Genomic DNA, 12,338 nt, shown 5'->3' with positions numbered 1-12,338 from the left:
GCCCAAGGACCTAGTTGGGTACAACTCTCTGAACCCCTGGGAAACCCCTCTAGAGTCAAGACTTTGCCAACCCTAAAATGGCCCCCTTAATTAAGATATATACTTCCCTGCTCCCATATCCATCCTTCCATTATCCCAACCATCCCATTCCCCAAAGTTCTCCCTATCCTCCCCTTCTCACTTTTCTCTCCCCATCTCCCCTTTCCCCCATCCCTCCCCACCCCCCATTCCCAAATTTTTGCCCAGCAATCTTGACTATGTCCAATATCCAGGAGGATAACCATATGTTTTTCTTTGGGTTCACCTTCTTATTAAGCTTCTCTAGGATTGCGAATTATAGGCTCAATGTCCTATATTTATGTCTAAAAACCAATTATGAGTGAGTACATCCCATGTTCATCTTTTTGGGTCTGGCTTACTTCATTCAGGATAATGTTTTCTATTTCCATCCATTTGCATGTAAAATTCAAGAAGTCATTGTTTTTTTACCACTGAGTAGTACTCTAATATATGTATATATTTCACACTTTCTTCATCCATTCTTCCATTGAAGAGGATCTACGTTTTTTCCAGGTTTTGGCTATTACAAACAATGCTGCTATGAACATAGTTGAAAAAATACTTTTAGAGTATGATAGGGCATCTCTTGGGTATATTCCCAAGAGTGGTATTGCTGGGTCCAAGGGTAGGTTGATCCCAAATTTCCTGAGAAACCGCCACACTGCTTTCCATAGTGGTTGCACAAGTTTGCATTCCCACCAGCAATGGATGAGGGTACCCCTTTCTCCACAACCTCTCCAGCAAAGGCTATCATTGGTGTTTTTGATTTTAGCCATTCTGACAGGTGTAAGATGGTATCTCAAAGTTGTTTTGATTTGCAATTCCCTGATCGCTAAGGAGGTTGAGCTTGACCTTAAGTGTCTTTTGGCCATTTGAACTTCTTCTGTTGAGAATTCTCTGTTCAGTTCGGTGCCCCATTTTTTAATTGGGTTAATTAGCATTTTAAAGTCTATTTTCTTGAGTTCTTTATATATTTTGGAGATCAGACCTTTGTCTGTTGCGGGGTTGGTGAAGATCTTTTCCCAGTCAGTGGGTTGTCTTTTTGTCTTAGTGACAGTGTCCTTTGCTTTACCGAGCTGCTCAGTTTCAGGAGGTCCCATTTATTCAATGTTACCCTTAATGTCTGTGCTGCTGGGGTTATATGTAGGAAGTGGTCTCCTGGGTCCATATGGTGTAGAGTATTTCCCACTTTCTCTTCTATCAGGTTCAGTGTGTTCAGACTGATATTGAGATCTTTAATCCATTTGGGCTTGAGTTTTGTGCATGGTGATAGATATGGGTCTATTTTCATTCTTCTACAGGTTGACATCCAGTTCTGCCAGCACAATTTGTTGAAGATGCTCTCTTCCATTGTATACTTTTAGCTCCTTTATCAAAAATCAGGTGTTCATAGGTTTGTGGGTTAAAATCCGGGTCTTCTACTCAATTCCATTGATCGACTTCTCTGTTTTTATGCCAATACCAAGCAGTTTTCAATACTGAAGCTCTAATAGAGTTTGAAGTCAGGGATGGTAATGCCTCCAGAAGTTCCTTTATTGTATAAGATTGTTTTGGCTATCCTGGGTTTTTTGTTTTTCCATGTAAAGTTGATTATTGTGCTCTCAAGGTCTGTGAAGAATTTTGATGGGATTTTGATGGGGATTGCATTGAATCTATAGATTGCTTTTGGGAGAATTGCTATTTTTACTATGTTGATCCTCCCAATCCAAGAGCAAGGGAAATCCTTCCATTTTCTGGCATCCTCTTCAATTTCTTTCTTCAAAGACTTAAAGTTCTTGTCAAATAGATCTTTCACTTCCTTGGTCAGAGTTACCCCAAGATATTTTATGCTACTTGTGGTTATCGTGAAAGGTGATACTTCTCTGAATTCCCTCTCTGCATCCTTATCCTTAGTGTATAGGAGGGCAACTGATTTTTTGGAGTTGATCTTGTATCCTGTCACATCACTAAAGGTGTTTATCAGCGTAGGAGTTCTTTGGTAGAGTTTTTGGGGTCGCTTATGTATACTATCATATCATCTGCAAATAACAACAGTTTAACTTCTTCTTTTCCAATAGAATCCCCTTGATCCCCTTATGTTGTCTTATTGCTGTTGCTAGAACTTCAAGCACTATATTGAAGAGGTATGGAAAGAGTGGACATCCTTGTCGTGTTCCTGATTTTAGTGGGATGGCTTTGAGTAGTTCTCCACTTAATTTAATGTTAATTGTCGGCTTGCTGTAAATAGCTTTTATTATATTTAGATATCCCTACTCTCTCCAAGACCTTTATCATAAAGGGATGTTGATTTTTTGTCAAATGCTTTTTCAGCATCTAATGAAATGATCATATGGTTTTTTTCTTTCAGTTTATTTATATGCTGGATTCCATTGATAGATTTGTGTGTGTTGAACCATCCCTGCATCTCTGGGATGAAGCCTACTTGATCATAATGGATAATTTTTCTAATGTGTTCTTGGATTCGGTTTGCCAGTATTTTATTTTATTTTTTTTTTTTATTGAGAAAAAGAAAAAAAAATTCTGCCTCCTCCTAGCCTCCCATTTCCCTCCCCTCCTCACACCCTTCTCCCCCTGTCCCACTCCTCTCCCCCTCCCTCTCCATTCCAAAGAGCAGTCAAGGTTCCCTGCCCTGTGGAAAGTCTAAGATCCTCCCCCCTCCGTCCATGTCTAGGAAGGTGAACATCCAAACTTTGCTAGTATTTTATTGAGAATTTTTGCATCCTTCGACGCAAAAATTGTCAGTATTTTATTGAGAATTTTTCCGTCAATGTTCATGGGTGAGATAGGCCTGTAATTCTCTTTCTTGGTTGGGTCTTTGTGTGGTTTTGGTATCAGAGTAACTGTAGCTTCATAAAAGGAATTTTGCAATGACTCTTCTGTTTCTATATTGTGAAATACATTAAGGAGTATAGGTATTAGCTCTTCTTGGAAGTTCTGGTAGAATTCTGCATTGAAACCATCTGGTCCTGGGCTTTTTTTGGAAGGGAGATTTTTGATAACAGTTTCTAATTCTTCGCGACTAATAGGTCTATTTAGATTGTTCACCTGGTCTAGATGTCCATTTCTTTTGCATTTTCCAGTTTTGTGGAATACAGGCTTTTATAGTAAGATCTAAAGATTCTCTGAATTTCCTCTGTGTCTGTGGTTATGTCCCCCTTTTCATTTCTGATCTTATTTATTTGCGTGTTCTCTCTCTGCCGTTTGATTAGTTTCGATAAAGGTTTGCCAATCTTGTTGATTTTCTCCAGGAACCAGCTTTTTGTTTCACTGATTCTTTGGATTGTTTTCTGTGTTTCTATTTTGTTGATTTCATCCCTCAGTTTGATTATTTCCAGTCTTCTACTCCTCCTAGGTGAGTCTGCTTCTTTTTTTTTCTAGAGCATTCAGGTGTGCTGTTAAATCTCCAATGTGTGCTTTCTCCGTTTTCTTTAAGTGGGCACTTAGTGCTATGAACTTTCCTCTTAGCACTGCTTTCATCGTGTCCCATAGGTTAGAGTATGTTGTCTCTTTATTTTCATTAAATTCAAGGAAGACTTTAATTTCTTTCTTAATTTCTTCCTTAATCCAGGTATGGTTCAGGAGTTGACTGTTCAGTTTCCATGAGTTTGTCAGCTTGCTGGGAGTAGTCTCGATGTTGAATTCTAACTTTAATCCATGGTGATCCAATAAAACACATGTGGTCACTAAAATTTTTTTGTATCTGTGGAGGTTCGCTTTGTTACCGAGTATGTGGTCATTTTTCGAGAAGGTTCCATGAGTTGCAGAGAAGAAGGTATATTCTTTCCTATTTGAGTAGATGTCTGTTAAGTCCATTTGCTTCATTACCTCCATTAATTCTCTTATTTCTCTATTAGGTTTCTGTCTTATTGACCTATCCATTGGTGAGAGAGGTGTGTTGAAGTCTCCTAATATTAGTGTGTGAGGTTTGATGTCTGCCTTGAGTTCTAGTAATGTTTCTTTTACAAAAGTGGGTGCTTTATATTAGGGGCATAGATATTCATGATTGAGACTTCATCTTGATGAATTGTTCCTGTTATGAGTGTAAAATGACCATCTCTATCTCTTCTCATTGATTTTAGTTTGAAGTCAGATTTGTTAGAAATTAGTATGGCCACACCTGCTTGTTTTTTAGGTCCATTGGCTTGAAAAACCTTTTCCCAACCCTTTACTCTGAGTAGATGTCTATCTTTGTGGTTGAGGTGTGTTACTTGTAAACAGAAGAATGTTGGACCCTGTTTTCATATCCATCTCTTAGCCTGTGCCTTTTTATAGGTGAATTGAGTCACTGATATTAAGTGATATTAATGACCAGTGGTTGTTGACTCTGGATGTTATTTTGTTTTTTCGTAGTAGAGTTTGTGTGTTCCCTTTCTTTAAGTTTTGCTGGTGAAGGGTTGCTAGTTGTCTGAGTTATTATAGGCAGTGTTGGCAATGTTGGATTCCTTGAGTTGTGATTTTCCTTCTATTACTTTCTGTAAGGCTGGGTTTGTGGCTACATATTGTTTAAATTTGTTCTCATCCTCGAATATTCTGTTTTCTCCATTGATGGTGAACGAAAGCTTGGCTGGGTATAGTAGTCTTGGATTGTATCCATGGTCTCTTAGTTCCTGAAGTACCTCTATCCAGGACCTTCTGGCTTTCATGGTTTCCATAGAGAAGTCTGGTGTAAGTCTGATAGGTTTACCTTTATAAGTAACTTGACCTTTTTCCCCTGCAGCTCTTAATATTCTTTCTTTAATCTGTATATTTTGTGTTTTGATTATTATATGGCGAGGGGATTTTTTTTTGATCCAGTCTATTTGGTGTTCTGTATGCTTCTTGAATATTCATAGGAATATCTTTCTTTTTGTTGGGAAAGTTTTCTCCCATAATTTTGTTAAATAAATTTTCTGGGCCTTTGAGCTGTAATTCTTCTCCTTCTTCTATCCCAATTATTCTTAGGTTTGGTCTTTTTATTGTGTCCCATATTTCCTGAATGTTTTGTGATGAGAATTTGTTGGATTTGCTGTTTTCTTTGATCAGTGCGTTTATTTTCTCAATGGTGTCTTCAGAGTCTGACATTCTTTCTTCTATCTCTTGTATTCTATTAGTTATGCTTGTTTCTTTAGTCTCTGTTCGTTGCCCTAGATTTTCCATATCCAATTGGCACTCGGTTTGTGTTTTCTTCCTTGTCTTCATTTCAGTTTTCAATTCTTGAACTGTTTCCATTACCTGCTTGATTGTTTTTTCTTGGTTTCCCAGGGTATCATTTACGTATTTACTCATTTCTTCAAACTTTTTGTTATACTTCTCATCCATTTCTATAAGGGTGTTTTTTACATGCTGTTTAAGGGACTCTATCGCTTTCAAAATGTCAATTTTTCCCCTTCTTCTGGATTAGGGTGTTCAAGACCTTCTGTTGTCTGGGTTCTGGTGTTTTTATGTTGTTTTTCAGATTGGTGGAGGAACTCTTGCCTTGGCACCTGCCTATCTCTTCCTCCAAATGCTATCCTATGGATCTTATGGAACAGGATCAGGTTCCCTTGGTGGCCAGGAACCTCGTGAATAAAGGGCCTACCTTGCTGCAGACAGGGTATTGAAGCCAAGCAATTCCCGCCGGCCCCTTTGCCCTCAGCACCCAGTCCCAGCACCCAAACAGGCTGAGCTGGTGGATCCCGTGGCCCCGCAGAAGGGAGGAAAAAGGGAGAAGGTTCCTGGCTGCAAACTGGGATGGGTTAGGGAGAGAGAGGCCCCAGCAGAGGGGAACAGCCCCTGCTGAATGACCAGGGAATGAAGGGAGTCGGGGAATGTCCCTGCTCTGTGTCCGGACTCCTGCCGCGGGTCGAGAGCACATTGAGTCACTCTTCAGATGTCCGCAAGTTCAAGTGAAGACTCAGTGCTTTTAGCAAAGCTTTTAAGGTCTACCAAATGGCAAGCACAACTGTTACAGCTCACATAGCAGAGGTCTTACCTACGTAAAAACAAACACGAAGACACTAATGTGTAACATCCAAAATTCATACTATCTAAACTTCTCTAGCTAACGCTTTTCTATGAAGAGGTAAGGGGCCCAGAGTTCTTTATCTTCTATCCCTTGGCTGTCACTAACTGCCTCGGCTTTGCCTCTGTGTGGGCCCAAGTTCAATAACCAATGCCAAGAGATAACAGACTGAAGGAAAGGCTTTCTCTACCCAACAAGGAAGGATACATTGAATATTTCCAAAGCACAGTCTCCCCAGGGGAAAGAAGCAAAAAGGCTTGACTTTTTTTTCCTTTCCTGAGAAAACTTCACATAGGACTATTGTTAGATTGAAACATCCTTGAACATGATATACATACTGTGAATATTTCCAAAGCAATTTCTCCCTGGGGGAAAAAAGCAAAAATGCTTGACTTTCACATAGGAGTGTTGCTAGACAGAAACATCTTTGAGTATGAGATTATACTTATACATACCCCACACAGGAGTGTCATTAGATAGAAACATCCTTGAACATGATATACCCACTTATTCATACTTACACATACTTCACCCAGGAGTATTGTTAGGTGGAAACATTCTTGAATATGCACATTTCAAGATCATGCATTGTTCAAAAGAGGGCAGAAAACTTGATATTGCAGTGAACGAAGTTCACCCTAGGTTACTATAAAGAGCAAGTCAGAGAGCCTGGGATGTTTTGTCTGATTCCTAAGGTTTTTTGGAGGAGGTTTTCCCAAACCAGTAAGTCTCACGGACAAGTTTCTGAGGGAGACTGGACAGGCAGCTCACATGGCTCTTTAGAGAACTGAGTTCAGTTCCCAGCACACACAAACTCTTTGCAGGGATAGTAATAGTCATATAAGGGCATTAGCTTTCTCAGCTCCATAGTTGTAGGTGATTGTACCTACAAATTCCTGCCTGGTCCCACACATAATCAGATGTACCCAAGTGACCTTGCTGTCCATGTGACAATTTGGATGAGAAACGAGGAGGAGAAGGGACAATAAATTTTCTGAGGAAAATATCTGTGAAGATAAACTTCCTAAGGACTATTAAGATGCCAATCACTATTCAGTTCTTCTTATAATTTTCGTTTGGTAATGTTAGCTTTTGGCACTGTTTCCACAGGTCTGAGAATACTTGAGGTCCCACCAGTCATTGTAGTTGTTGGAAACCCATCGATATTGAACGTTAAGGTAGAAGGACATTTTGACTTCGTTGATAGCTACCATTTGAAGGTTGAAGTAGCTAGCAATTATTTCCATAAAGTAAGAGAAATTTTTAAAATTATAAAACAATCTATTACCTGTAGAAAATATAGACATAGTAGCTATAAAAGACAAACTTAATCCTTCCATCAAGAGTAAGTAGCCTTAACATGTGTGGTATTTTATAAGACAGGGTGAAGGATATAGAAATGTTACAGCCAGGCGATGGTGGTGCACGCCTTTAATCCCAGCACTCGGGAGGCAGAGGCAGGCAGATCTCTGTGAGTTCGAGACCAGCCTGGTCTACAGAGCTAGTTCCAGGACAGGCTCCAAAGCCACAGAGAAACCCTGTCTTGAAAAAACCAAAAAAAAAAAAAAAAAGAAAAAGAAAAAAGAAAAAGAAATGTTACATAGGCATTCTGGACAGGAGTATTGCATATCTTTAATTCCAACACTCTGGGGGGCAGGAGCAGGCAGAGATCTCTGAGAGTTTGAGACCAGCCTGGTCTACACGGTGAGTTCCAGGCCACTCAGGGCTACATAGTAAGAGGATCTTAGAAGAAAAAAACCTTTCATATTTTTATATTTCTAAACCTTTTTTTCCTGATTTTATCTTTTCTGTTCTCTTCATTGTTAATCAGAAATTCTCTCTAGCACTTTTATGCCCCCCTTCATTTTCTGTTTTTCTTCGTCTTCTTTTAGTTTTTTCTCCATACCCTGCCCCTCCTTGTTTCATTATTTTTTACTTGAAATGTTTTGAACCTTGAGCCACATTAATTTTAGCTATCTTATTTTATGTGGTTATTGATAGTATAGTACTTAGCTTAAATAAATTTGATTACATTTTTGCATCAGATTTGGTTTGGTAATACTACTCAAATGGGCAGTTTATGTCCCCTCCCAAAGTGACACTTGGGCTCTAATGCTCAGCTTTATCTACCTACTTGACATAATCTACAATCACCTGGGAGAGCTGTGTCAATGAACTTGTAAAATCAGGTTGGCCTATGAGCTCACTAAGAAATATTTTGTTAATTAGATTAACAGAGGTAACAAGTCCCACCCTGGGAATTAGAAAACAAAAAAACAGTATTGACAAACTCCAAGACAAGAGCACTAGGGATTGGAACTGTGGCTCAGTTGGGAAAGTGCTTGACTGGCTGGCATAAAGCCAGGGATTAGATCCCAGCATCAAATATCTCAGGGACGTTAATGCATGCTTGTGGTCCCAGCACTTGGAAGGTGGAGGCAGGAGAAAAGACTCAACTTGTGCAAGTTGTCCTCTGACCTGTAACACACACACACACACACACACACACACACACACACACACGAAAAGAACCAACAAAACATGAGACTACCTCAGTCCATGTCGGAAGTTTTAAATACCTAATTTAATGTTGTTCTGTATCATATTTCTTCTTTTCTTTTGGCTGACTTGCTACTTGCTTAGTTAACTCATTCACTGAAAACCAAAAATACATCTATCATATGTCATTCTCTGGTTTAATTAAAATAATGTATCTGGGGTGTTTCCAGGATTCTAAACTGCATTTTCTGATGTTTCCAGGGTTCAACCTCAATAGGCCTGATTATATGGGAAGCATCGACCGAGTGCCCAGTCACTACCATGGTGCTCACCATGAAGAGCAGCTGTGGCTACCTCAGGGATATGCACTACATTCCTTCACGACACATACCACATGAAGCCTGGGCTAGCGGCGTGCACAGGGACAGACACGGTTTCAACATGATCAAGACTCTGCCAGTAAGAAATCTAGCTATAGCACCCATAGGAGAACAAGCGATAGTTCTCTCCTGTGTGCTTCCATGACCATTCTGCCTTAGCATGTCTGAGGTGCTCTAGCACCTACAGCATTTTCAAACTGTGGGTCGTTTTGAGAACATGATAATGATGGTCCATTTCTAAACTGTGAAAACCTTCTGAAATAATTGTTTTTCTTACTAACTTCTCTTCACCGTCAGTGTCATTAAGACGATGATGGCATAATATTGGGCTTTTGTGATTCATGCAGCTATTTTACTTTAGAGTGACTTGTCTCAAACAAATTACCTAATTGGTCCTAGTTTTCTATGTGTTTGGGTTTGTTTTTTGATTTTTCCTTGATCAAGTTACAAAATGTTTTTCAGTTCTCCCATTTCAATATAATAATTTTTGCTTTTGTTTTGTTAGTATTTGTGAGTCTTTAATTTTGTTTTTCTGTGTATGAGAGTGGCCAGTATACTTGTGTGCAAGTGTGTGTGCAGGTATGTCTGTGCAGGTATGTTTGCTCATGTAGTGTGGAGGCCAGCAGTCAACATCAGCTTGTCTTCTCCCATTGTTTCTCTGTCTGATTTCTAAGACCAGGTCTCCCATTGAGCCTAAAGATCACCATTTTTCTTGAACTGGCCAACAAGCTCCCCAGGATAGGACTGTCTCTGACCCCAGCATTGGGGCCATGGGTTGTGCTAGAATTGGTTTTCCACTTGGGTACTGGGACCCAAACCCAGGCCCTGACACTTGTGTAGCAGACGCTTCCAGCTGAGGCATCTGATCAGCCATTTTTTTGTGTTTTATTTTATTTGGGGATTCTTATGACAACTTTAAAACCACAAATTAGCTCATGTGCTGCTTTTAGTTTTGTGACAGGAAAAATAAGAAAACTTGAAGGTATGTTCTAACCACATCCCTGAGCCATGGCTCTACAATGCTGGGACACACCTGCATTAATTCCACGACAGCTGTTTAAGTAGTAAAAGTAATTTCCCCTCTTTACAGAGTTCATATTATATCATCATGGGGTAACATTTTTGGAGCTACAGAAACTTAGGTGTACGGCTACTGAAGAGCAGAAACTGACTGTGATACTGGGGCTGAACGGGAAATATTTGCATGGGATGATTGTCTGGTAAAATAAAATATTGATGTTTTGGTGAATAATAACGTGTGGCCCTCTTTCTTTATTTAATCACTTGCAGGTAAACTACAGACCTCCATCTAATATGGGAATTTCTATTCCACTCACAGATAATTTTTATCATGCAGACCCTAGCAAACCCATACCAAGAAATCTATTTCACAAGTCAAAGGTAAATAATTTGTCTATAAATGGACTAAGTAGTGTCTGTTTTATATTTACTCATATTTATAAAAATATTACTCTTATATTTATAAGAAACACTATGCTGATGAGAAGGCTTAGCTCCATCAAGACTGAACCTCAGTTCGAACCCCAGGAAATTGTAGAAGGAAAGAACTGATTCCTGCTAGTTTGCTCTGGACTCCACCCACTCCATGACATATGCACATCACACACACACACACACATGCACACACACAGATAGACACAATACATTCATACTTATTTGCTAACTTGCAATTTTAGAAGAAAAACTTTATTTAGATGGTGCATCGTCACAGTTCTGGGATTTAAAGAGAAATTTCAGCCACTTTTATTACTCCAGGACAACTGCTGTCCCCTGTTCAGCCTCTGCTGCTTTGGCCCTTCAGCTACTCTCACACTACTTTCCAGCTGTGGTGGTTTGATGTAATTGCCCCCATAAACTGATCGGGAGGGCACTATTAGGAGGTGAGGCCTTGTTGGAGAAAGTGTGGTCTTGTTGGCGGGGGCTGGATGACTTAGCCCTTTAATCCAGACTGAGACTGAGCGCACACCTCTAATCTGGAGCCTACCTTCTGTGGGTCATGGTGTCTCCTCCCAGCAATAGAACACTAAGACAGCAGCTAAGAAGCTGAGGCGGACTCTCTCCTTGATTCTTGGCTCCCATGTAGATTTAAAGGCCACAGGTAGAGGAAGAGCCTTGTGTTTTCTGAGAGGAGGGCTTAGACCCAGCTCATGTCTTTCAGCCTTGTAAACTGAATGGTGTCCTGCCATGTTAGTACTAGAAAAGAGGCTGGCTCCTTGGCCTTGGCACCACCTTTCTCCAGGAGGAATGAGCATGACAGAACACAGGGAGGCATAGGGCTCAGAGAAAAGGCAGATGATCTGGGGAGCCTCTGGTGCCTGCTGTGCAAAGAGACCAGCATGCACTACAGAAAATTAGCATTTCTCTTGCTGAGAATGATTAACATCTGCCAGTCACATTCAAAATTGGGGGTACCAGCCCCTCAGATCCGTTCAAGGTCCAGCTAAGGTGCTGCAGTTGGCAATGAAAATATAACTAAGGAGACGAGGGAGAAAATGAATTAACTCACCTGCGATTCTCCCGCAGATGAATGAATTAACTCACATGCGATTCTCCCGCAGATGAATGAATTAACTCACATGCGATTCTCCCGCACATGTCTGTTTGTTCTCTCTTCCTTGGCCTCCATTCTATTCTTCTTTCCTAACTGTCTCTAATTTCTCAGCTCTAGTTCTCTGTCTTAATTCCAATTCTCTGCTATCTCCTCCTCCCCCTTCTTCATTTTCCTATCTCTTCTAACTTCTGAGATACTTCTGTTCCAGCTTCTGTTCACTTTTTGTTCTTACCTAGCTATAAAGACCATAAAATCTTCCAGGCATAGAGAGTGACCAGTCAGCCTATATAATAAACAGACAAGTGAAATTTTATGGCCGTTGGTCCATTAGCACTTTTGCCAAAAGTTGCAAATTCTAAGGGCCTTTTAGATTGGAAGTTTACACCACTTTCTCTAAGCAGTTGGAACACAGAGGAGACCCAAGCCTCTAAATGATCAGATCCAGGGTTTGATGCCGATCAGAGTCACCAGTGGAGGTTCGTCCTCTTCAACGCTGGGGGTTGATGGTTAATTATTTTCTCTGAGAGTAAGAAATAAGTAGTAAATCTCCTGAACTAAAATCATCAGAGAATTGAGGTGAAGTGAGCATGGGGAGTTAGGAGTCTTTTAATAAAAGGTTAGTTTGAGATCAATTTTTTTTTTAAATCTATTGTGAGGTAAAACCAGGTCACGCTTATTTTTTCTATCTATCCATGCAGCTTTGGGCATGTAATAATTTTATGCCCTTGGATATCTGGGAATGTCTTAAATGGAATACATTTGCCTGGATCCTAAACATTGCCAATAAAGATAATTTCAGGAAAGCCGATCTCTGCATTTACACTGAAGAAAGGAACAGAGACCTGGT

The 12,338-nt window shown here is 40.1% G+C and overlaps 1 protein-coding gene across 1 annotated transcript in view; it reads left to right on the top strand.

The window, feature by feature from the left end:
• Window positions 1–12,338, top strand: part of Catsperb (catsper channel auxiliary subunit beta) — a 200,199-nt gene that overhangs the window by 168,995 nt on the left and 18,866 nt on the right. Inside the window, exons 21-23 of the mRNA XM_075947829.1 lie at window positions 7,151–7,290; window positions 8,801–8,998; window positions 10,210–10,320. Coding sequence (XP_075803944.1) covers window positions 7,151–7,290; window positions 8,801–8,998; window positions 10,210–10,320 — 449 coding nt within the window. The remainder of the gene's footprint in view (window positions 1–7,150; window positions 7,291–8,800; window positions 8,999–10,209; window positions 10,321–12,338) is intronic.

This window comes from Microtus pennsylvanicus, chromosome 14 (assembly GCF_037038515.1).
Source record: "Microtus pennsylvanicus isolate mMicPen1 chromosome 14, mMicPen1.hap1, whole genome shotgun sequence".
NCBI classification, from domain to species: domain Eukaryota; kingdom Metazoa; phylum Chordata; class Mammalia; order Rodentia; family Cricetidae; genus Microtus; species Microtus pennsylvanicus.
This window is presented reverse-complemented; position numbering and strand designations above follow the sequence as displayed.